The sequence below is a fragment of the Aedes albopictus genome, chromosome 3 (genome assembly GCF_035046485.1).
Source record: "Aedes albopictus strain Foshan chromosome 3, AalbF5, whole genome shotgun sequence".
Classification (NCBI taxonomy): Eukaryota; Metazoa; Arthropoda; class Insecta; order Diptera; family Culicidae; genus Aedes; species Aedes albopictus.
In genome coordinates, this window is record NC_085138.1 from 89,224,559 (window position 1) to 89,251,477 (window position 26,919).

The following is a 26,919-nucleotide window of genomic DNA, read 5'->3' on the forward strand; positions in this document are numbered from 1 at the left end:
TTTTCTAATTATTTGCATAGCTTTTTAGCATAACTTAATGCGATATTGATTTTAATATGTTCAGATATAATATAAGAATTGATAGTAGCTCCCTGGGCCGCATTTGTAAAGTTGCCGGAGCCATTTAGCCCCAATTCCCTTATATTATGATATTCCTATAGAAAAACGATTTTTTCAAGACTTATTCGACTTATTACGCATAATATGCGATGCTTATGAGACTAAATTCTTCACTTTGTATATGTCCTTCATAAAGAAATCAATTTAGGCACTTTTAGTTGCGTTACATTAACTCATATGACTCATTTGGCCCCAATTTCCTTATATTTGAAAGGAAATTAATATATTGCTCATCGTTAATCAAACTTTTTATTTTTTTTTTAGATTTTCGTCATGACAAATTGTTTGTAAAGCATGCATAAATAAATCTTAGCAACATAGATTGCCAAAGGTTTGCATATGTAACCCATTTAGCCCCAATTCCCTTATATTAATATAACATTTGTAGTTTACTGATAAATTGTAGTGCTTTTCATGAAATTATTTTGATTGAAAAATGTTTCGATAGAGAATAAACATCGAAGTGAGTCACCATGGGCTACATGTTTGCAAATTATCGGTACCATTTAGCCCCAATTTCCGTACATGATGAAATTTACGTGATGTGAACAGTTTTTTTTTATTATATGACTTTCTTCGTATAGCATTATTTGCTCATGAGAATCAATTGTTCTTCTCGTATATGTCCTCTGTATATAAATTTATTTATGCTTTTCAATGTATAACTCCTCAACACATATAGCTCATTTAGCCCTAATTTTCTTAAGTTCCATAGAAAACTTATAGTTTTCACATCATTAATCAATCTTTCTGGAATTGTTAAGTAGTCTAATTTGCCACAAATTCCCTTATATTAGTATAATATTTGTGATTCTCTGATTGTTTTTCTAGCTTCTCAGCATAACTTAATGTGGTTTTGATTTCAAAATGCTCAGATATAATATTCATATTGATAGGAGTCCCCATGGGCAACAAGTTATCGGTTGTGTCGCTATCCTAAAAAAATATTGTAGTTCGTCAAAGTGTCTTCGTGGATATTTAAGAATTTAGCGAAACATATTCGTTAAATCTCCTTTCCATTTTTTTTAGAGTTAACCATTACCAAACCCCCAACTGCAACCCCCAAGAGGCACAATTTAAGGAACATATGTTCAGTATGAAACGCTTTCAGAAGAAACATCGTCGAAAACCCCTTCTACATTAAATTCCTGGCTACGCCACTGTACCCAAATAACTTTCTAAAAAAAATAAACATTTTTAAAAAAATCTTTGGGCCCCAGATATTTTGACAATTCTTAAAGGGGTCGCCACCTCAAAAAGGTTGGGAACCCCTGGTTTAGACAGTTTTCTCTTAACGTCCACAAGAATTTACTGAAATTAATTAAATTAAATGTTGTTCTTCTGGGACAGTGTTGCCGGTTTTCTTGAAAATTTAGACTGGATATATAACATTATATGGCACTTGGCTTCCACTTGGATTTTACTGAACTTTTGTATTCGCTGTCTAGCATATATGTATGACATTATGATTTTGATCAAATTTTATTTTTATTCAAAATTGTGTTGTGAGCTCTAAAAATAATAAAATGAATTGCTGTATGGTGCTTGATTCCAATTTGAGGTTTCCTGGAGATTTGATTTTGCCACTATCAAGCATCTGTCGAACTCCAGATGCGAAGAATATGCTTACCCAGACCACGTGGTCCGAGAGTCAGCGCCTTCTTCGATGTCCGCAGTGTTCGCATTACGCATCCACCATCGCCACCATCGCCGATGATGATGATGTCGACGCGATGAAGATCATAATCACATCCAGTGAATTAATTAATTTATCTTTCCGCTCTCGGAGCGGCTTGTTGGCTGTTTACCGGCGGTGGTCGGTGGTTATGTTGAGAAGTTATCCTAAATAGGTGGATGCTGTATCGGATCCGAAGAGCTCAGAAGCAGCAACATCACTCCGCGTCGCGGCGTCAAGTTAAAAAGCAAAACTTTCTCGTTTGACGAGAGAGAAGGAAAGTTAATGGATGAACTAGCAGTTGGGGAATGGGGTGGAAATAAAAGTGGTTGGAGGGGAAGTGATTAAGGTGGCGAAATAAATTACATGCAATCTTGTCAACTTCTCGAACAGCATTTTCGCCCCAAACAAGCGGAAACAGTCAACTCTCAATACCTCGATATTAAAAGAAAGTTTTTTAGATGGCACTGTAGCACCGTTGTACTCCAGCAGACATGCTAGTGAATGCAGCTGAACGTGAACTTATCTACCAATGAACGGAATTCACTCGGTCCGAGAGTTTTAACACTAGAGCGGGGCCGTTTCCAATCAGAATTGAAAGATGATGATTGGAAATGGCCCCGCTCTAGTGTCAAAATTCTCGGAAAGAAATGAATTTTGTTCATCGGTGGATAAGTCCATAGATGAGTGCATGGACTTATCCACCGATGAACCGAATTCATCGCGGTCCGAGAATTTTGACACTACAGTGGGGCCATTCCCAATCAGAATCGTTAAATTCTGATTGGAAATCGTTAAATTCTGATTGGAAAAGACCCCGCTCTAGTGTCAAAATTCTCGGACCGCGATGAATTCGGTTCATCGGTGCACTCGTCTATACCGATTGGATTCAGTTCATCGGTGGTAAAGTATGAACTTAGCCATCGATGAACCGAATTCACTCCTCCGTGAATTTTGACACTAGAGCAGGGTCGTTTCTAATCAGAATCGGACGATTCTTATTGGAATTGGCCCCGCTCTTGTGTCAAAATTCCTGGACTAAGTGAATTTTGTTCATCGGTAGTAAAGTCCGTCTACCCTCATTCATTTTAAGTGAACCAGTTCTTAGTTTGTCTGATGAAAAAGAATAACATATGGACTTATCCACCGATGAACCGAATTCATCGCGGTCCGAGAATTTTGACACTAGAGCGGGCCGTTCAAATCAGAATTGGACGATTCTGATTGGAACAGACCCCGCTCTAGTGTCAAAATTCTCGGACCGCGATGAATTTGGTTCATCGGTGGATAAGTCCATGGTTCGCGGTTTTTGTTATGAACTTATCTACCGATGAACCAAATTCATCGCGGTTCGAGATTTTTGACACTAGAGTGAGACCGTTTCCAATCAGAGTTGAACGATTTCTAATCAGAATTGAACAATTCTGATTAGGAATGGTCTCGCTCTATTGTCAAAATACTCGGACCGCGACGAATTCGGTTTATTGGTAGATAAATCCATATAAAACTAATAAACTTTCGAATGAGATTTTAATATGGAAGGTAAAACAGCTTGTGAGATTTCATTTCTCTGATTTTCCGGTAAACAAGTTCGCATTTCCACCACAAACTATACCATCAAACCGTCAAATAGCCGGAAGCGTTCATCACGCCAGCTGCGGCTGCACCTCTACGTGGAGATAATGACACCTCATCGCGCCCCGAATCATAGCCACCCAACCAATCTAATCAAAATCCGTCCAAACAAGCCAAATTACCGCCTCGGTGCAAGCCATAGTCAGCGATAGCCGCTTGTAGGCAGATACCCAATCATTAGGCGGCATCGGGGAGCTAAAGCCTCTGCGTTGTGTGATGAGATGATGAGTTGAGATCTCAAGCGGCCGCCGGCCGGAAATAGGCGCCGCCGAACGGTATCGAATCACGAGTACCCCTGCTGGTTTGCTGGACTTATCCATCGATAAAAAAAATCACTCAGTCCGAGAATTTTGACATTACAGTGGGGCCAATTCCAATCAGAATCGTCCAATTCTGATTGGAAACAGTCCCGCTCTAGTGTCAAACTTTCGGACCGAGTGAATTCAATTCATCAGTGAACACGTCCATGGACATATCCACCGATGAACCGAATTTATCGCGGTCCGAGAATTTTGACACTAGAGCGGGGCCATTCCCAATCAGGATTGTTCAATTCTGATTGGAAATCGTTCAATTATGATTGGAAGCGGCCCCTCTCTAGTGTCAAAATTCTCGGACCGCGATGAATTCGGTTCAACGGTGGATACACCGAGAAAAATTTCTACTCAGTGGCTGAGTTAGTCTTACTCAGAAATCGAAAAATCCTTTGTTTTCTTACTCAGTTTCCGTTAAAAGTGGGACAACCCATTGCCAATGGGTTGTCCCACTTTTAGCCGAAACTGAGTAAGAAAACAAAGGATTTTTCGATTTCTGAGTAAGGCCAACTCAGTCAATGAGTAGAAATTTTTCTCTGTGTAAGTCCATAGACGAGTCCACCGATGAACCCAATTCTTCGCGGTGGGAATTTTGACACTAGAGCGGGGCCATGGACTTATCCACCGATGAACCGAATTCATCGCGGTCCGAGAATTTTGACACTAGAGCGGGGTCGTTTCCAATTAGAATCATTCAATTCTGATTGGAACGACCCCGCTCTAGTGTCAAAATTCTCGGACCGCGATGAATTCGGTTCATCGGTGGATAAGTCCATACCCAATCAGAATCGTTCAATTCTAATTGGAAACGGCCCCGCTCTAGTGTCAAAATTCTCGGACCGCGATGAATTCGGTTCATCGGTGGATAAGTCCATACAGTAGGCTAGATCAAGTTGTTTACCTAGCACGATTGTATGAAAATGAACGGGATGAATCAATGAATACAAGTTCTTTCACAAACAGATGTTTAAGTTGATCGCGTATCAGAATTAATGTGTTCATTTTGAAAAATGTTAATGATAGATTTCGTCATTTCCCGTCTAATTACATTCTGTTAGTCAACTATGTTCCCAGCCGTTCCCTGCAAAGAACTACAGAAAATCCACTCTTAGATATAAAATCTCTTCTTTCGTCTGTTGAGGATGGCAGACTATAGTGACCTGGGTATAATTTTCAACAATTATACAAAACTGGGATCATCATCACCTGGTTTGCCGGGCCACCGCCGCCGTAAAGTATCTTTATTAATTCTTCAAGTGGAATTATCAACTTTCCCAAATTGTGCTCGACTTCTGGGGTTTTAAATATGCAGTCGGAAAACTAATAAATAAAATCCTCCCGCCAAAACAAATAAGAGCTGCTGCACTGCAACCATGGTGAACAGAGGAGGAGGATGAGAAGTGGGATTCAAGGACTGCACCAGCAGATGAGTTTTACAGACGAAGCAGAAGCAAATTTGCTCCCGAAATGAAAAGTTATACCAGAGAGGTGCAATCTCGAGTGAACCCGAGTTGAATTTTGTGATAAATGTTTAAAAAAAAGTTCAGTTAGGCGTGCGTTTTTTCTCTACTCCTGCTACCATGACTTGTTGCACTCACTAAACAAAGAAATCTTCAAAAATTTCATTCATTATTGGTGAACTTTGAAAAATGAGCTTCCATAATTGAATGAGCAAAAGATACAATTTTGAACGCACTTTTGAAGTGATTAATCCAGGGCGAAATCTGTGGACAAATGGTGGCCCAGAACTACACCCAGGATCAATCGTATTTTACACTGATGGTTCAAAATTGAACGATCAAGTAGGAGCAGGCGTGACTGGCCCCGGGATTAACATATCAATTCCTATGGGCAAGTGGCCTACAGTTTTTCAAGCTGAAGTCCAGGCGATTTTGGAATGCAGTAATATTTGCTTACGCAGAAACTACAGACATTCAACAATTTGCATGATGTCTGATAGCCAAGCAGCTCTAAATGCTTTGAAATCAGCAACATGCTCTTCTAAACTTGTATGGGAGTGTATTCAGTCACTTCAACAGTTAGCTTGCCGTAATCAGGTGAAGCTATTTTGGGATCCAGGGCACTGTGGAATTGAAGGAAATGAACAAGCCGATATCTTAGCAAGACTTGGATCGTCTCATCAATTCATAGGGCCTGAACCATTTTGTGGTGTGTCTGGTTGTTTTCTCAGAATGGAGTTTAAAGCATGGGAACATGAGAAAATAAAATCCAACTGGGAAAACACCACTATTGCGAGGCAGTCGAAACGTTTCATAAAGCCGGACGTTTCAAGTACTCGTAAAATTCTGGAACTTTCAAAAAAAGATCTTAGTTCTTTCATTGGCCTTCTAACAGGTCATTGTCCGAGCCGGTATCATCTGAAGCTAATTGGAAAACTTCAAGATGATGTATGTCGCTTTTGCGGCATAGATACAGAAGACTCGGAGCATTTGTTGTGCCGTTGCCCGGCAATTGCAGCTAAAAGAATTAGGTTCTTCGACAAGGGGCTGATAGAACCCCTTGATGTCTGGAGAACAAACGCCAATGCGGTAGTACAGTTCATCCGAACTGTGGCACCGTGTTGGGATCATGCTTACAGTCAAGGTTTGATTATTGCTAACTCCAATGGTGATACGTCAACTTGACATAGCTAAACTAAACTGGGGCATTTGTCACAATAGATCTAAAAACAGGTCGCAGTGACTTATATACCCAACAAGGAATAAAAAAAAAATGAACTGACTTATATGGACTTATCCACCGATGAACTGAATTCATCGCGGTCCGAGAATTTTGACACTACAGCGAGGCCGCTTCCAACGATTTGTCTTTCAAACGAATTCAACAATTCTGATTGGGAATGGCCCTGCTCTAGTGTCAAAATTCTAGGACCGCGATGAATTCAGTTCATCGATGCACTCGTCTATAGATTCTGATTGGAAATGGACCCGCTCTAGTGTAAAACTTGTCAGACCGAGTGAATCCGGTTCACCGCTGGATTAGTCCATAGACGAGTGCACCGATGAACAAAATTCATCGCGGTTCGAGAATTTTGACACTAGAGCGGGGTCGTTTCCAATCAGAAGTGAACAATTTCCAATCAGAATTGAACAATTCTGAATGGGAACGACCCCGCTCTAGTGTCAAAACTCTCGGACCGCGATGAATTCAGTTCATCGGTGAACTCGTCTATAAGGATCTTTGCACGAGTTCATTAACTTGACGTTTGAGCGACGCCATGTTTGCAGAAAACGAACTCGTTTCCTTGACCACCTTCATAACACGGTCCTGCTCAAAAGTCAAACGAGTGAATCCGTTCATTGGTCCAGTAAAAAAAATCAAGCCTACTTATTTGTTAGTGAACAGGTGAACTGCTTCGATAATCAAATGATGCAAAGGTTGTGCAAAGGTTCATTTTAACAGGATTAATTACGAACATACATTCCGGCATTTCCATAAGCTTTAATCGACGTTTAACCTCGACCATTTAATACTCACTAAGTATGAATCACATACTTTTACTCGGGCCTGGCCTCCTCAGTAGTTTGACCGAAACAGCAGAGGGCAAAGTTGAATTATTAAATGCCCTGAAAATGGTTCACCCTTTACTCGCTATTCCACCTTCGCTTTCATATGTCCATGCCGTACAACCGGGGACGTCCGAGCTGGCCACTATACATCCATACATATAACAGCAATCTCCCTACACCAAGGGCAAAATGGCAAAGCACAACTTGTACAAATACTCTTAGTTCGAAGCCCATTTAAACTTAACTGTTTAATGCTGTTAGTGGTTGGTGGTAAATTGTTTCGCACGTACTCACTCGTCGTCAAACCTAGAGAAGCTCCCACATTCACACGTGTTCTTTCTGTCTTCCTTTCGCAGGCTACTATCAACCGGCTGGTCCGCTGATATCTCCACACCTGCTGGCCCAGGCGCCACCCAGTTCGTCCTCGCAGCACAGCGCCAGCAGTAGCACCATCACCAAACAGCCACCGGAGTCCGACTCGCCGGTTCAGTCGCTGCCCCAACCGCCGTCCTCGTCGACCGCGGACAGTACCGACAGCGATGTCCTGCTAACAGGTCTGTTCCGTTTAACTCGTCGTTATGGCTGAACAATCTAATCAATTCTTCCCTTCCAGCTGGCGATTTGTCGTCCCGATCGCAGTCTTACGGTCGTTACGGTCCGTCCGGTCCACCGAACCTGTATCCCCGTCCGGTCCAGATGCACTGTCCACCGCCGCACCTGGCGCCCAACTACTACGCGGCACCACCCTACAGCCAGTACCCTCCGGAGATGTACTACGCCCACGCGTACCCGCCGGCACACTTCTATCCCAAGTTTGCCCAGTACTACCCGACGAGCCGCCGGTACTACCCGGGTCATCCCGGCCCTGGTGAACACCTGTACGAACAACCGCCGCCTACCACGAGTGGCCCCGTGCCGCCGCCATCCGGTGCCCAGCTGATCCCGGCCGGACCGCAAGGACCTCAGCATCTGGAGCACTACCCCGGACCGCCACCGTATCCCTACCCGGGGTACGGCAGCCCTGGTCCGGGGCCCGGTGGGCAGTGTTACTCCCGTAACCTGCAACCTCCACCGTATATGGGTAAGCAAATGTATGGAATCACCTTTCACTTCATCTAACAAGTGTGTGCCGAATCCCGTCTCAAAAGCGTGTGCCGTATTCTTTCGTTAAACTGCCCGATAGCCTTCGAGCGAACTGCATGTTTTGAAGTCTTCCGTTTCCTGAATTCGTATGAGCAGTTGAAGTGTTTGTGTTTTCATTTGGAATCCATCATCATCTTCGTTATTGTCGCGGAACTTGTGAGCTACACCTGCTTGCAAGTATCCTCAGTTTTTGAATCACCTCTAACGCCCCTCCATCTCTTTACAGATGCTCACTACACGACCAATTGCCCCTGTCCGATGCAGTCGTGTCCAAAAAACGTCAATGCTGGGTCCCTTATTGGTATCAAGGCCAGTAAGGGCCCAGTAGCCAGCACAACAACCCAAAACAGCCATCATATCGCAGGTGCCGCAGGACTCCATCCTGCAGTGCCGCAACCAACCACAGTCAACAACATCCACGAACCGATCTTGATCTCCTCCGGTTCGTCTACGTCTTCTTCGCCGGCTCCGCTGGATCTACACTCTCCTCCCATTGTACACCCAGCCGAAGTAGCGACGTCGATATCGCATTCTACCCCCACCACTACAGTAGCGGCCAGTGCTCATTCCTTCGCCATGACCTCCACTACAACCTCCGCCACGACAACCACCAGTTCCGTAACCCCAACCGAAGCGCATCAACCCAATCCGGAAAGTGACCTTCACTCGTACATGTACTACCCCAGCCACCCCTACTACCACCACCACCATCACCGTCCATCGGCACCTCCGCCGACGCATCCTCTTCATCGACTCAGCACAGCCTCGAACCCTCTTCTCACCGAAGTCAAGGAAGAACCCTCCACTCCCACTCTCGAATCTGAATCCAAATCGATCAGCAACATTCCGAAGCTACTCCCGCTGACGACCACGGCAGCCGCCGTCACCATGATCAAACAGGAGCTTCCCGAAATCAAACAGGAACCCCCGACGTCCTGCAAGAAAGAGGACTTTGAGGAGAACGGACCCGCCATGACGCCGGACCTTCTCCTCGACGAGGCACTAATCAAAAAAGAAGGCATGGTCTCCGAGCTACTGCTGCCGACCGACCGAGGCTTCAAGGAAGCCCACAAACTCGACGACAAAAGTCTCCTATCAGATATTCTAACCGCGGAAGCTAATCTAAAAACGAGTAAGACTACCGGTAGTGATAGTTGTACCATCAACAACAGCAACAACAATAGTGTTAGTAACAACAACAGTAGTATTAGTAACGAAAAAGTACAATTAGTCGATAGTGTCCAACCTGAAATTCCGGCCTCGACGGTCAAGCGAAGACCGCTGCTGGTCGCCTGCAAAAAGTCCACGCCGAAGAAGTCACCACCCAATAGCTATAAGAATCTGATCAAACGTACAAATCTGGGCGACGAGAGTACCATCACAGTTCTCAGCGACGACGAGGAGGAAGAAGAAGACGACGAGGAAGAACAAGCCACTAAGAACAAACCTCGACGCAAACTACTGTTGTCCAAGCCACGGAAGGTCCTGAAGCGAACGCGAAGGATCTTCGGCGCCGAACAGCAGCGCCATTTGAAGAAGATCAACAAAAAACTGTTCAAAACCAAACGCATTCGCAGGGTCCTCCATAGGCCTTCCTGTATTCCAAGAGATCCACAGCTGCCGGAGTCTGTCCAACAACAACCGTTGGAAACCATCACTATTCCAGAAGATCCCAAAGAAGATGCGGAGATTCAGGCGAATCCCGTCACTGATCACCCACAGCCAGAACCACAACCAGAGCGACCCCGGCCCATGTCGAACGTGGACCTCACGATCGACCTGGTCGCCAAGGGCTACTTCTCCGAGCCGGAAATAATGTCCACTGAATCCGCAGCCAAATCCCGCATGCTCAAGAAGCTCAAACAGCAAGAAGGCCGCTCCCAGTCGGAGCAGAACCGCGGCAAACGAGACCGAAGCTCCGAAGGCAAGACGCGACCCTCATCCAAGAAGCCCAAGAAACTAGACTCCCAGGAGGCAGACTTTGACAAGCGCAAGAGCAAAAGTAAGCCCAAGAAGATGGAGTCCGCCCCTGAACTCCCCACCAGCAAAGAACCCAAGAAGGCTTCCAAAACGAAGTCACTACCGGCTCAGGAGCCGAAAGAGAAGAAACCTAAGAAGGAACCCAGCAAAAAGAAATCGGACGCCAAAGCTTCGAAGGACAGTGGGAAGAAACGTGCTACCTCAACGCCCTTACCGCCGCCGCCACCACAGCAATCGCCAGTGGAAGTGCCCGAACCGCAACCTCTTCCGGAGGACCATCCGCAACCCATCGCGACTCCGCTGGATGTGAGCGCGATGGGTGCCGAATCGACGGTGGACGATCGTGAGACGGACTTTGACGACGCTACCACGATGCTGGTGGACGACGACATGATGAGCGTGGACACCAACACGATGATCAACCGGCACAACAATAACAACAACAGCGCCGTTGAGAACAAGAACGCACTGGGGGGAGGGGTGGCCGGCGATCCAGCTGAAGAGGAAGATCCACTCGCGGCGACAGCAGGAACATCAACCGCGGCGGTTGAAGCACCAGCGACTGCCGAAAGTCGCGCACGAACGCACGATCATGCTGACGAAGACGAGGACGATGAAGACGACGAGGAGGAGATCATGCTTGCCAAGAGATTTGCCAAAAAGGGTGGCAGTGGGCTCAAGCGGACGTCCCGCTCCCGGTCCAAGTCCAAGTCGCGGAAGTTCAGCACCAAGAAGCGGCACCGCGTCCGGATGACGGCCGCCGAAGTCGAGGAGGTGATCGTGCCAAGGAAGTGCACCGGCGCGCCGCGCTGGAGCAACGGCTGGACCTGGGAGGGGCAACCGTTCCAGGGGAAGGTGTTTCTGAATGTGAGTTTGAGGTTTTTTAGGGGAGGAATGAGAATTTTAACTAATTGGTGCTTCAATTTTTACAGAGTGACGATCCACCGGTGCTACGAACTTGTTATCCGGCGATGCGACATTCCGAAGGAGACACCATAAGGCCGCGAGACTGTGTTCTACTGAGGGCCGGAAGTAAACGCGCCGAGTTGCCGTACGTGGCCAAGGTGGCGCATCTGTGGGAGAATCCGGAAGATGGTAAGCGTGGACATTGTTAGGGAATTAGGATGCATTTTATAAACTTGCATTGTGTCTATTCAAGGTGAAATGATGATGTCGCTTCTGTGGTACTACCGACCGGAACACACGGAACAGGGCCGACAGCCGATCGATGGACCAGATGAGGTGTTTGCTTCGCGCCACAAGGATCACAACAGCGTGGCGTGCATCGAGGACAAGTGCTACGTTCTAACTTTCAGCGAGTACTGCAGGTGAGTTGAAGTGGAAGATGGTACAGTAGTAGATAAAAGTAATGGCAACACTGCTGATGTTTCCTCAATGCTATACGTGAAATTACGGGGATTCTTCCAGAATCCCCGGGCTCCAGAATTTCTCTGGGGATTTTTTCAGGCGTTCCCTAAGGATTCCTCCGGGAGTTCCCCGGGAATTCCTTGAGGAGTTCCCTGGGTCCTCTAGAACTTCTCTAAGGATTTCTCCTGGAGTGCCCTAGTTAATCCTCCAGGAGTTTCTTAGAAAACCCTCCAGGAGTTCTCCAGGGATTCCTCCAAGAGTTCCACAAGGATTCCTCTAAGAGTTATCCAGGGATTCCTCCAGCAGTTGTCTAAGGATTTTTAAGAAGTTCCCTGGGGATTCCTCCAAGAGTTTCTTGGGGATTCCTACAAGATTTCCCGAAAGTTGTTTGAAGACTCCCCCAGAAGTTCCCTGGGGTTTCTTCCAGAAGTTCCCTGGCGACTCCTCCAGGAGTTACCTGGGGATTCCTCCCGAAGTTCCTAGGGAATTCCTCCCAGAGTTCCTAGGGATTTTCTTCCGAGGATCCTTGGGAATTCATCCTGGAAATCCTATTGAATTCCTCCAGGTCTTCCCCGCAATTTCACCGTGAGTTCTCCGGAAACATCTCCAGAAGTTCCTCGGGAATTCCAGTAGGAGTTTTCTGGGAAATTGTCCAGAACTTCCTCGGGAGTTTCTACAGAAGTTCATCGAGAATTCCTCCTTAAGTAACCTGGAAATTCCTCCAGAAGTTCCCTGTGAATTCCTTCAAAGTTCCTCGAAAAATCTTCTAGTATTTCTTTGGAAATTCCTCCAAGAGCTCCTCGTGAAATCTCCCACAAATGCCTCTGGAAATCCCCTAAGAGTTCCTCGGGAATTTCTCCGGGAGTTCCTCGGAAATTCTTCCAGGAGATCCCAGGGAATTCCTCAAGGAGTTCTCGGGGAAATCTTCCAGAAGTTATTCGGGATTTTCTCCTGCAGTTTCTCGAGAATTCCTCTAGGAGTTCCTCGAAAAAAATCTCCAGGAGTTCCTCAGAAAATGCTTCAGGAGTTCCACAGGACTTTCTCCAGGAATTTTGCTCAGGAGCTGGAAGAATTCCCTAGGATCTCCTGGAGGGATTCCCGAGGAACTTCTGGAGGAATTCCCAAATAACTCCTGGAGGAATTCACGAGGAACTCCAAAGGACTTCCCAAGGATTTCCTGGAGGAATTTTCAGGGAATTCCTGGAGGAATTCCCGGGGAACTTCTGGATAAATTCTGGAGAAACTTCTGAAGAAATTTCCGAGGAGCTCCTGGAGGATTTGGAGTAAATTATTGAAGGAATTCTCGAAGAAAAACTCTAGGAAAAAATCTCACAGAACTCTTGGAGAAATGCTCGGCGAAGCCATGCAAGAATTGCCGGGGAACTCTTAAGGACAGACTTAATAGAATCCCAAAATGGCCGCCACAATGACCGACTTTGGCACCTACTCACGATTTCGAGGGCACGAATCTCTTCGTAAACAAAACCAGCGCACCTGATCTTGTTATTTTAAACTTCTTACAAGTGAGCAAGAACAGAATAATAAAATGTTCTGTTGTGTGAAGCTTGCTTCTTGAGATTTGTGCGTTTGCAGTTCTGATGCACTCTTGAAACGGGATTTCAAGACGTTTGTCCTTAAAGGAATTCCTGAGGAACTCCTGTAACAATTTTTGAGGAACTGCTGGAGGAACTCCCAACAAACTTCTGAAGTAATTTCGGAGTAAGTTCTGGAGCAATTACCGGGAAATTTCTGGAGGAATTACTGAGGTACTTCTGGTGAAATTTCCGAAGAACTCGTGAAGGAATTCCAAGGGAACTCCTGGAGGAATTCCCGGAGAACTCCTGGAGGAATTCCCGGAGAACTCCTGGAGGAATTTCCAGATAACTTCTGGAGGAATTCCCGAGGAACGCCTGAAGGAATTGTAGGAGATCTCCTGGAGGAATCTCCAGGTAACTTCAGGTGGAATTCCCGAGAAATTCATGAGGATTTCCGAGGAAACTCCTTGAAGAATTTCCCAAGAATCAAAGAAATTCCCGGGGAACCCCTAGAGAAATTGCATTGAAACTCTTAGGGAAATTCTCGATGAACACCTGGAGGAATTCGCGTGGAACTCCTTGAGGAATTCCCGAGGAACTCCTGGGGAAATATTCAGGTAAGTTGAAGTGGAATTGCCGAGAAACTTCTGTAGGAATTCATGAGGATTTCCGAGGGATCTGGATGAATTCCCTAAGACCTAGAAAAAATCCCCGGGGAACCTATGGGGAATTGCTTTGAAACTCCTAGTGAAATTCTCGAGGAACACCTGGGGGTATTCTCGAGGAATCCCTGGCAAAAGTGACGAGGAACTTCTGGTGAAATTCCCGAAAAACTCCTAGGAAACATCTGGAGGAATTCCCAGAGAGCTCCTGGATAAATTCTTGGTGAACTCCTGGACTACCCCCCCAACAGCAAACAATAATCGTCCTTCATTACACGAAGAAAAACTTTGACAAAGTCTTTGACGTTTCGGGGCCTTGTTGTAAACGATAGGTCTAATCAGAAGACGTTTAAAATCAGCTGATTTCGGGGGCTATTGACAGTTCTCCAATGAAAATGACAGTTCTGTGTTTGCGCCTTTGTTCGACAGCAGGCCTTTTCATGTGACAGGTGCGTGCATGCATTTGTTTTCAGAGGATGAACAACAGCTGCAAACACGGACCTGTCATCTTCATAGAAGAACTGTCAAAAAAATCAGCTGATTTAAGACGTCAAATGAAAAGGCCCGTTGTAAACAGTGGCATACACGGACTTTTCATATGAAACAGGCCTTTTCTAACTTTCGTTGGCCTATCCACTTATCCGCGAGCGGTAATGGCGGCGGCGGGCACAAATAACCGATTCGAATGTTGACGGTTTGTGGGGATCGCAATCGGTTGGCGCCATCAAACGGAGGGTGGAGGGGTGAGGAGGAGTATGAAACTGTTTTGACTTTCCCCCAAGAAACGTCAAAATCCGAACCGGTTAGACATGCCCGCCGCCGCCATTACCGCTCACGGATAAGTGGATAGGCAGTGTAATTGAATTTTGCAAGGTGACGTCACGAATAAACGTTCGATTCATTCTCGTTCGTCCCTTCATTTTCCCTCTCACGCGAAATTGTAATAGGCCTTTTCAGTTGGCAGGTCCATGTATGCCAATGTTTACAACTGCTGAACAAAGGAGCAAACGCTGAACTGTCATTTTCATAAAAGAACTGTCAAAGATCCGAAACATCAACTGATTTTAGACGTCAAATGAAAAGGCCCATTAAATTTTGCAAGGTGACGTCCCAATGAACGTTCGGTTCATTCTCATTTGTCCCTTTCTTTTCCCTCTCACGCGAATTTTGACGTTTTCCGGTGGTTTGTTTTGATTCCCATTCGTTGCTGTTCTTTTCTCTCTCGGAGAGAAAATTGAGGTTAAATTTCGATGCAAAATTCTATTAAATTCAAAATGTGGGTTCGTGAGCGTTGAGAAGTGTTCTTAATTTATCATTTGCTGGTGAAAGCTTCTTCAGGAATTCCTCTGGGAGTTCCTTCTAATGCTATTCCACCATGGGTTCTTCCAAGAGTTCTTTCAGTGTTTTTTTTTTTTCTGAGATACTAAGCAGAAGTTCCTTCCAAGTCCACTCAGATATTAATTTCGAATTTTCTCCAGGAATTTTTTCCAAGATTCCCAAATATCTGAGACATAATTCGGACAACCTTTCACTATAACACTATAACAATAATAGTCTTGAAAAATACTTACAAATGCTCAGGAGCACACCATTCACTTTCCGCAGAATCGCTCGAACACGTCCATTCGTCTACAAATCCGTCTAAAGAAAAACGAAACTGAACCCAAAACATCGCTTGCTTCGACGCTCACACGTTACTGTCATTTTACCCATCATTGTCGACAAGCAGTGATGCCAAATAAACTGAAGTGAAATTCAAGCTCAACATTTGAATTGCACCAATGTTATAACATATAATTCATCCATTTCAGATTCCGTCGCCAGCTGAAAGGCTTCGAGGAAGGCATCGAGGAACATCCGTCGATAGTTCCGCCCCTCCGGCGGGAAAATCCTCGCGTTCCGTCATCGGTGGTTGCACCCGATCTGGTCATGTACTGTCAGCGAGTATACGAGTTCCGGCTGAAGCGGCTCCTGAAGCAACCCTCCTAGTGTCGGAAGCTGGTGGTAGAGCGCCGCCGGCCAACAATAGTTCCAGTGAAACAGGCGCTCTCCACCGTGGAACAAACCGTTCCTGAGCATGCGACAGCCAACAGTAGTGCAACAGTGACAGCCACCGCTGAAACAACAACAACAACAGCAACAATCAAATCACATATCCGCAGATGAATCACTTCAGCGTCAAATCTTGGGCACACCGGAGGATTCTATCCGGAGGGCAAATCTCTTCCACAGCATGCACAAACAGTGTCATCAAATTTACGAGAGAGGATCGCGCGTCAACACAAATGACACTCACTCACACACAACATTTAAAGCGTACATGTTTGGTAAATGTATAACGTGGTGTAACAATGTACTTTTCCGAATTCTAGTCCAGGGATGTGCGAAACAATCCATATAAACTATATTGAAACAACACGGAGACATTAAGAGCAGTAAGCAGTTAACCAAAATCAAGGCAGAAGCGGGAGGTTATGTTTGCCTGTTGACACATTTTAGGGAAATCAACACAGCAACCTATTCTCAGAGTTTAGAAAAAAAGCAACTCCAAATGAAAGTAAACAAACATATAAACATACAAACACAGACAGACAGCGTGAACTAAACGTACTTTACACACTTTTATTTTTTGCTACACTATTTATATTGAAACATTATTGTTCCCGATCTATTTTTGCTATTGTATAGTTTCCAGTTTACTTTGTATATTCAGTTCTCGATTTATACACTCAACAAAGCAAACGCTAATATATTTCCTTATATTTTCTATTTTTTGTTATCGTTTCATGGTTAATAATATTATTTGTAAATAAATACTAGTTGTTTATTAATCAAGCATGAACTGGAATGAAGCGAAATCAAAATCTATTCTAAAAGGTAAACAAAACAGTCACTACTAGGCAAAAACCCAAAAATACACTAAAACTTTTGAACCATATTTAACGTTAGCAAAAGCGAAATCAAGGCAATTTAGGACAACTGAAACTGTATAACACTAACCAAACGTCACGTAAAGAAAAGCATCATCAATGGAAGCGAATGTTAGGCAACAAGATTTCAATTCAATAAGGGATTATTTAGTAATGCACAGTGACAGAATGACTGCACTGATTTTTGTTTTCGTTCGGAAAGCTGCGCACAAACAGTCAGAAAATAGGCAAACATTTATTTTTCCAGTGAAATGTGCTTCAAATTGTTTGCATACAACAAACCTGATATTATTGAGCAGTGCGAAAAATTGCGAGGCGAAACTTCCTTTATTTATACTGGCAACACTGTTGCGGCTGTCAAACAGTACACGGAAAACCAAATCTAGGAAAAAATATTGCAATTTTAACCATGAACAGTGTTGAAAAGTCGCGCTTTTAAAGAAAATTCACGTGTTGTCGTGCTGCTTTTCGTGAGTAGAAGTTGAACTATAAGAACCGGAAATAAGAGTTAGGAGTAATTTGATTCGAAATTCCTATGTTAGTTGAATTTACCCTTCAGCAGTTGAATGCGAACGCAGGAGCAACACAAATAGTTAATGTGAATTAAATTAATTGTCACGCAAACACAGTTATAAGCCATTTTTAGCCAGATGATGAAGCGCAAAATTACATCCACGCAGTTACACCATACACTAACAACACATTAATCAATTGTTATCGCTACTACATACTGGGTAATGAGTATCAGTACCTTATTATTTGAATTGTATGCAGCAAGAGGAAGGAGTAAACTTCTCGAGAAGAAAACTAAGTATAATGAAAACAAATATTATTACTATTATTATATATAAAAATCAAACAAGAATATATACAATTATACAGTATGGAAACAAGAATTAAGAGAAAAATAAACAGCAGCAACAGCAACAACAACAATGAGGTGTAAGTAGAATAGGTTAAACAACAAGAAACAATTCTAATGAAACGATACAATCCTCTCTGTACACGGGGCAGTGTTGGTCTATGACTGACACTAGCTCTGCATACCTAAGAACCCCTCCCTCCCGTCCTCACGGTTTATCCTCAACCAGCCCCACAGTTGTTAAATTGACTGTTTTTGTCAGATTTAATTGTCATATTTGCTGTTTTTCATCTAAAATCCTTAAATTTTAACATTTACAGATGCAAAGAAGTTTTAAAAACATTTCTATTCTGCTTCTGATGGACTTATCCATCGATGAACCGAATTGGCTTCTTTAACGATGTTGAGATTCTGAATCTCTATGTCAAACTGAGCTGAAATCCAAATTTTCATGAGTTTTGGAGCCCGGGAACCTATTTAAAAATCAATTTGAAGTTTGTATGGGGACAATTTGTCGAATAACCCCTCGTCGCAGTTTGTACTGGGCGGAGCTGTCAAACAGTTTCCCAGCTGTCAAAAGGTGATTTCAAAAAATTGATTTTAAATACCAAAATAAGGTTCTAAAAATCTGAAAAAAATCATAGTGGCCCAGAAAAAGGTGCTCTTTCGTATAAAAACAAAAAATCAATACACTTTTCATAATTTAAAAGCCCAATTCATCGCGGTCCGAGATTTTGACACTAGAGCGGGGCCGTTTCCAATCAGAATTGAACGATTGCCAATCAGAATTCACTCGGTTTGAGGATTTCGACACTAGAGCGAGGTCATTTCCATTCAGAATCGTCCAATTCTTATTGGAAACAGTCCCGCTCTAGTGTCAAAATTCTCGGACTGAGTGAATTCGTTCTTCGGTGGATAAGTCCATATGTTCATTTGGTTCCTTATGTGAGATTCTGATTGACGTTTACAAAGATAAACATATAATATAGCGGTTAGATCTGTCAGAAACAGTGGGCGTTTAGTTTCCCTTCCAGCACTCCTCCGACAAAAAATGACCCATAAATTAATCACTCGGAAAAAAATAAAATAAAAATCACTTATAGGAAAAATTGGAACCTAGAAATTTAGGTCATGGCTAAATAGCAGTAGATACGAAAGTTTGGAATACCGCGTTTGGAACGATTAAAAATCAACCGGAAAGTAAAAGTAATCAACGACACAGCATCATAATCCCACATTACACGAACAATCCATTAACATTTTCCCAGAACCCTCAAGAAGGACCCCCGCACAATCCAAGCGACTCAACTGTCAAATCCGACGCGAACCTACACTTTTCATGTTCCAGCCAGGCTATACCTGCGCAGTTATTGGTTCAGTTATTACCACGTGTTTTACCACACATCGATTACATTCTCCTCCCTCTCAGTGACGTAGACACACACACATTAAGTAATTTCAGCTGTATTTGTACCGTGTACCATATAGGTTTATCTTGAAATGCTAGGTTTAATATCAGTTGTTGCTAAATAAGGTTGCTTTTAGTATGTACAGTTGCAGTAAGTTTCTCACTCTACTTGTTTCCCTCCTACATACCTATACGGATAATATTTACTTGCAATAAGGTTTTGCGTACGTTTACCGACCTATGGTATCCTACTGTGTAAGACAAAAACATAAGTTTCCTTTGTAAAAATAAACTAACTATCGTTTCTTCTTTTGTTAAGAAAAGCTACACAAGTATTGACAGAAACAACAAACATACGATCGTAACGAGAAAGGCTTTAGCGTACGGAACAAAACAAATTAACACAATGAGTAAAAATAAGGTTAGGAAAGCCTTAATCAGTAAATGGCGGCTGAAATGGACAAGGCCAAAGTGTGCGGTGCTGTTGAATGAAACTCAACATGTCACCGTAGATGATTACATATGCATACACACAGACACAGAAACACACAAACATACAAAAAACCAGAAAACATATGTGGCAAGTCTAATTGGAAAAAATATACCATGAACAAAATTAGAGTCGTGACTTTGATTGCGATGAGAATATTGGGAAAAAAATCCCTGACAAAACTTGGGCGGGATTGTATTTGGATTAGATCTGGATTGGATTTGGATTGGATTTGGATTGGATTTGGATTGAATTTGGATTGGATTTGGATTGGATTTGGATTGGATTTGGATTGGATTTGGATTGGATTTGGATTGGATTTGAATTAGATTCTGATTGGATTGGATTTGGATTGGATTTGGAAAGGACTTGGATTGGATTTGGATTGGATTTGCATTGGATTTTGATTGGATTTGGATTGCATTTGGATTGGATTTGGATTGGATTTGGATTGCATTTGGATTGGATTTGGATTGGATTTGGATTGGATTTGGATTGGATTTGATTTGGATTGGATTTGGATTGGATTTGGATTGGATTTGGATTGGATTTGGATTGGATTTGGATTGGATTTGGATTGGATTTGGATTGGATTTGGATTGGTTTTGGATTGGATTTGGATTGGATTTGGATTGGATTTGCATTGGATTTGGATTGGATTTGGATTGGATTTGGATTGGATTTGGATTGGATTTGGATTGGGTTTGGATTGGATTTGGATTGGATTTGGATTGGATTTGGATTGGATTTGGATTGGATTTGGATTGGATTTGGAATGGATTTTGAATAGGATTTGGATTGGATTTGGATTGGATTTGGATTGGATTTGGATTGGATTTGGATTGAATTTGGATTGGATTTGGATTGGATTTGGATTGGATTTGGATTGGATTTGGATTGGATTTGGATTGGATTTGGATTGGATTTGGATTGGATTTGGATTGGATTTGGATTGGATTTGGATTGGATTTGGATTGGATTTGGATTGGATTTGGATTGGATTTGGATTGGATTTAGATTGGATTTGGATTGAATTTGGATTGGATTGGATTTGGATTGGATTTTAATTGGATTTGGATTGGATTTGGATTGGATTTGGTTTGGGTTTGGATTGGATTTGGATTGGATTTGGATTGGATTTGGATTGGATTTGGATTGGATTTGGAATGGATTTTAAATATGATTTGGATTGGATTTGGATTGGATTTGGATTATATTGGATTTGGATTGGATTTGGATTGGATTTGGATTGGATTTGGATTGGATTTGGATTGGATTTGGATTGGATTTGGATTGGATTTGGATTGGATTTGGATTGGATTTGGATTGGATTTGGATTGGATTTGGATTGGATTTGGATTGGATTTGGATTGGATTTGGATTGGATTTGGATTGGATTTGGATTAGATTTGGATTGAATTTGGTTTGGATTTAGATTGGATTTGGATTGGATTTGGTTTGGATTTGGATTGGATTTGGATTGGATTTGGATTGGATTTGGATTGGATTTGGATTGGATTTGGATTGGATTTGGATTGGATTTGAATTGGATTTGGATTGGATTTGGATTGGATTTGGATTGGATTTGGATTGGATTTAGATTGGATTTGGATTGGATTTGGATTGGATTTGGATTGGATTTGGAATGGATTTTGAATAGGATTTGGATTGGATTTGGATTGGATTTGGATTGGATTTGGATTGGATTTGGATTGGATTTGGATTGGATTTGGATTGGATTTGGATTGGATTTGGATTGGATTTGGATTGGATTTGGATTGGATTTGGATTGGATTTGGATTGGATTTGGATTGGATTTGGATTGGATTTGGATTGGATTTGGATTAGATTTGGATTGAATTTGGTTTGGATTTAGATTGGATTTGGATTGGATTTGGTTTGGATTTGGATTGGATTTGGATTGGATTTGGATTGGATTTGGATTGGATTTGGATTGGATTTGGATTGGATTTGAATTGGATTTGGATTGGATTTGGATTGGATTTGGATTGGATTTGGATTGGATTTGGATTGGATTTGGATTGGATTTGGATTGGATTTGGATTGAATTTGGATTGAATTTGGATTGGATTTGGATTGAATTTGGATTGGATTTGGATTGGATTTGGATTGGATTTGGTTTGGATTTGGATTGGATTTGGATTGGATTTGCATTGGATTTGGATTGGATTTGGATTGGATTTGGATTGGATTTTAATTGAATTTGGATTGGATTTGGATTGGATTTGGATTGAATTTGGATTGAATTTGGATTGAATTTGGATTGGATTTGGATTGGATTTGGATTGGATTTGGATTGGATTTGGATTGGATTTGGATTGGATTTGGATTGGATTTGGATTGGATTTGGATTGGATTTGGATTGGATTTGGATTGAATTTGGATTGGATTTGGATTGGATTTGGATTGAATTTGGATTGGATTTGGATTGGATTTGGAATGGATTTTGAATAGGATTTGGATTGGATTTGGATTGGATTTGGATTGGATTTGGATTGGATTTGGATTGAATTTGGATTGGATTTGGATTGGATTTGGATTGGATTTGGATTGGATTTGGATTGGATTTGGATTTGATTTGGATTGGATTTGGATTGGATTTGGATTGGATTTGGATTGGATTTGGATTGGATTTGGATTGGATTTGGATTGGATTTGGATTGGATTTGGATTGGATTTGGATTGGATTTGGATTGGATTTGGATTGGATTTGGATTGGATTTGGATTGGATTTAGATTGGATTTGGATTGGATTTGGATTGGATTGGATTTGGATTGGATTTTAATTGGATTTGGATTGGATTTGGATTGGATTTGGTTTGGGTTTGGATTGGATTTGGATTGGATTTGGATTGGATTTGGATTGGATTTGGATTGGATTTGGAATGGATTTTAAATATGATTTGGATTGGATTTGGATTGGATTTGGATTATATTGGATTTGGATTGGATTTGGATTGGATTTGGATTGGATTTGGATTGGATTTGGATTGGATTTGGATTGGATTTGGATTGGATTTGGATTGGATTTGGATTGGATTTGGATTGGATTTGGATTGGATTTGGATTGGATTTGGATTGGATTTGGATTGGATTTGGATTGGATTTGGATTGGATTTGGATTGGATTTGGATTGGATTTGGATTAGATTTGGATTGAATTTGGTTTGGATTTAGATTGGATTTGGATTGGATTTGGTTTGGATTTGGATTGGATTTGGATTGGATTTGGATTGGATTTGGATTGGATTTGGATTGGATTTGGATTGGATTTGAATTGGATTTGGATTGGATTTGGATTGGATTTGGATTGGATTTGGATTGGATTTGGATTGGATTTGGATTGGATTTGGATTGGATTTGGATTGAATTTGGATTGAATTTGGATTGGATTTGGATTGAATTTGGATTGGATTTGGATTGGATTTGGATTGGATTTGGTTTGGATTTGGATTGGATTTGGATTGGATTTGCATTGGATTTGGATTGGATTTGGATTGGATTTGGATTGGATTTGGATTGGATTTTAATTGAATTTGGATTGGATTTGGATTGGATTTGGATTGAATTTGGATTGAATTTGGATTGAATTTGGATTGGATTTGGATTGGATTTGGATTGGATTTGGATTGGATTTGGGTTGGATTTGGATTGGATTTGGATTGGATTTGGATTGGATTTGGATTGAATTTGGATTGGATTTGGATTGGATTTGGATTGAATTTGGATTGGATTTGGATTGGATTTGGATTGGATTTGGATTAGATTTGGATTGGATTTGGATTGGATTTGGATTGGATTTGGATTGAATTTGGATTGGATTTGGATTGGATTTGGATTGGATTTGGATTGGATTTGGATTGGATTTGGATTGGATTTGGATTGGATTTGGATTGGATTTGGATTGGATTTGGATTGGATTTGGATTGGATTTGGATTGGATTTGGATTGGATTTGGATTGGATTTGGATTGGATTTGGATTGGATTTGGATTGGATTTGGATTGGATTTGGATTGGATTTGGATTGGATTTGGATTGGATTTGGATTGGATTTGGATTGGATTTGGATTGGATTTGGATTGGATTTGGATTGGATTTGGATTGGATTTGGATTGGATTTGGATTGGATTTGGATTGGATTTGAATTTTAATAGGATTTGGATTGGATTTGGATTGGATTTGGATTGGATTTGGATTGGATTTGGATTGGATTTGGATTGGATTTGGATTGGATTTGGATTGGATTTGGATTGGATTTGGATTGGATTTTGATTGGATTTGGATTGGATTTGGATTGGATTTGGATTGGATTTGGATTGGATTTGGATTGGATTTGGATTGGATTTGGATTGGATTGGATTTGGATTGGATTTGGATTGGATTTGGATTGGATTTGGATTGGATTTGGATTGGATTTGGATTGGATTTGGATTGGATTTGGATTGGATTTGGATTGGATTTGGATGGATTTGGATTGGATTTGGATTGGATTTGGATTGGATTCGGATTGGATTTGGATTGGATTTGGATTGGATTTGGATTGGATTTGGATTAGATTTGGATTGGATTTGGATTGGATTTGGATTGGATTTGGATTGGATTTGGATTGGATTTGGATTGGATTTGGATTGGATTTGGATTGGATTTGGATTAGATTTGGATTGGATTTGGATTGGATTTGGATTGGATTTGGATTGGATTTAAATTGGATTTGGATTGGATTTGGATTGGATTTGGATTGGATTTGGATTGGATTTGGATTGGATTTGGATTGGATTTGGATTGGATTTGGATTGGATTTGGATTGGATTTGGATTGGATTTGGATTGGATTTGGATTGGATTCGGATTGGATTTGGATTGGATTCGGATTGGATTTGGATTGGATTTGGATTGGATTTAAATTGGATTTGGATTGGATTTGGATTGGATTTGGATTGGATTTGGATTGGATTTGGATTGGATTTGGATTTGGATTGGATTTGGATTGGATTTGGATTGGATTTGGATTGGATTTGGATTGGATTTGGATTGGATTTGGATTGTATTTGGATTGGATTTGGATTGGATTTAAATTGGATTTGGATTGGATTTGGATTGGATTTGGATTGGATTTGGATTGGATTTGGATTGGATTTGGATTGGATTTGGATTGGATTTGGATTGGATTTGGATTGGATTTGGATTGGATTTGGATTGGATTTGGATTGGATTTGGATTGGATTTGGATTGGATTTGGATTGGATTTGGATTGGATTTGGATTGGATTTGGATTGGATTTGGATTGGATTTGGATTGGATTTGGATTGGATTTGGATTGGATTTGGATTGGATTTGGATTGGATTTGGATTGGATTTGGATTGGATTTAGATTGGATTTGGATTGGATTTGGATTGGATTTGGATTGGATTTGGATTGGATTTGGATTGGATTTGGATTGGATTTGGATTGGATTTGGATTGGATTTGGATTGGATTTGGATTGGATTTGGATTGGATTTGGATTGGATTTGGATTGGATTTGGATTGGATTTGGATTGGATTTGGATTGGATTTGGATTGGATTTGGATTGGATTTGGATTGGATTTAGATTGGATTTGGATTGGATTTGGATTGGATTTGGATTGGATTTGGATTGGATTTGGATTGGATTGGATTTGGATTGGATTTGGATTGGATTTGGATTGGATTTGGATTGGATTTGGATTGGATTTGGATTGGATTTGGATTGGATTTGGATTGGATTTGGATTGGATTTGGATTGGATTTGGATTGGATTTGGATTGGATTTGGATTGGATTTGGATTGGATTTGGATTGGATTTGGATTAGACGTACGTCCGACACACGGTTTAGGAGAAAAATCGATTTTCGCGTCTCAAAAATTCCGATTTTCAACTGCACGAACAATAGCATTTGCATAAATACAGCGGCCGTTCGCTCGTTGCAAACCCGCTCGTTGCAACGCTTTTTAGTTGCAAGTCCGCTAATTGCAAAATTTGGCAAGTTTTTACAATTAAAAAGCAATCAAGTGTCAAATTCGTGCTGTCAGTTATGCTGTGAGTGCATTTCGATGCACTTTAGTGTCAAACTGATGTTGCAATTAGCGAATGGCATTCGCTCGTTGCAAAGTTAACATTTTGCAACGAGCGAACGGCCGCTGTACCCCTCGTAAATCAAAATAAGTCAATGCATGCATGTCAGATTCAAGCCAGCAAATGTCAAAAGCTTACTGCACTGAAGCAAAACGACAGTAAATTTTGCATGGCTCTTCAGAGAGAGAGTCCGTCTCGCTTCCGCATCATGAGAGGGAGAGCTGTCATTCTCATTTTATCCTCACACAAACACGAAAAACGCACATGGGAGTTGGTGTGCTGCAACGTATCTAAATACCCAAGGTAAGAGATTCCCGCAAATGTCAAAAATGAAACTCACCAACAGATCTGCGTTAGTTATGAAAAGTTGGTGTTTTTACACTAAAATGTCATTATTTCAGCAAAGTTTGTGAAGTTTTAGTAGTTTGGATGTTTCTAAATGTTGAAAAAATATGTTTAGAACCAATTAAAAAAAAATGTTACCGATTCTCAAATGGCGATATTTCCTGTTTTATTGCATGGAAGTCACTTTTAATCCAGTGAGATGCAATTAAATAATTGCCTCTATGATGGGAGTGCTTAATTTCTTAAGAAAGTTTGCTAAATAGTGATGCACCCATACAAATCAGCGCAAACTTCATAAGTATTTTTTGCTTTTTTCCTTTTCTCACTAATCCGCGAATATTAGCGGGAATCTCTTACCTTGGTATTTAGATACTTTGGGTGTGTTGTGCGTGTTTGACACGCTAAAATTGTTCCACTTTTATATAATTCAACAATGAGGTCGAAGAGTCTCCTAAGTTCTTCCTAAACGTCAATAAATAATGCAACTGAAATTACATGCTATGGTCTGCTTCTTTAATTTGACATTCTTTATGGTATTTGTGGTAGATTAGACGACTTGTAGTAGGCCTGGTGTAGTCGGAGGGTATATAGAGCAGAACTGTCAATATATATGGTTGTCACCCACCACAAATGGCAGACGAGGATCGGATCAGAAAAAAGAATATTCAAGATGGAGAAGAAATCTTTCAACTGGATGGTGTGCTATTGGCAAAAGTGAAGTGGCCCATCGTCATGAACATTTCTGGCGCCCTTTTTAATGGAGGGAAACTTCAAGATGAATGGAGAAGTACAGTTGCAGGTTGCTAG

The 26,919-nt window shown here is 41.7% G+C and overlaps 1 protein-coding gene across 2 annotated transcripts in view; it reads left to right on the forward strand.

Annotated features, from left to right (window-relative positions):
• LOC134289759 (proteoglycan 4-like) overlaps positions 1 to 19,783 on the forward strand; it is a 205,216-nt gene extending 185,433 nt beyond the window's left edge. For both annotated transcript variants that reach the window (XM_062856208.1, XM_062856209.1), the window contains exons 2-7: positions 7,631 to 7,828; positions 7,888 to 8,355; positions 8,644 to 11,264; positions 11,330 to 11,492; positions 11,557 to 11,725; positions 15,774 to 19,783. In XM_062856208.1, the coding sequence (XP_062712192.1) occupies positions 7,631 to 7,828; positions 7,888 to 8,355; positions 8,644 to 11,264; positions 11,330 to 11,492; positions 11,557 to 11,725; positions 15,774 to 15,951 (3,797 nt within the window). In that variant the 3' untranslated portion in view covers positions 15,952 to 19,783. The remainder of the gene's footprint in view (positions 1 to 7,630; positions 7,829 to 7,887; positions 8,356 to 8,643; positions 11,265 to 11,329; positions 11,493 to 11,556; positions 11,726 to 15,773) is intronic.
• The last annotated feature ends 7,136 nt before the right edge of the window (positions 19,784 to 26,919 follow it).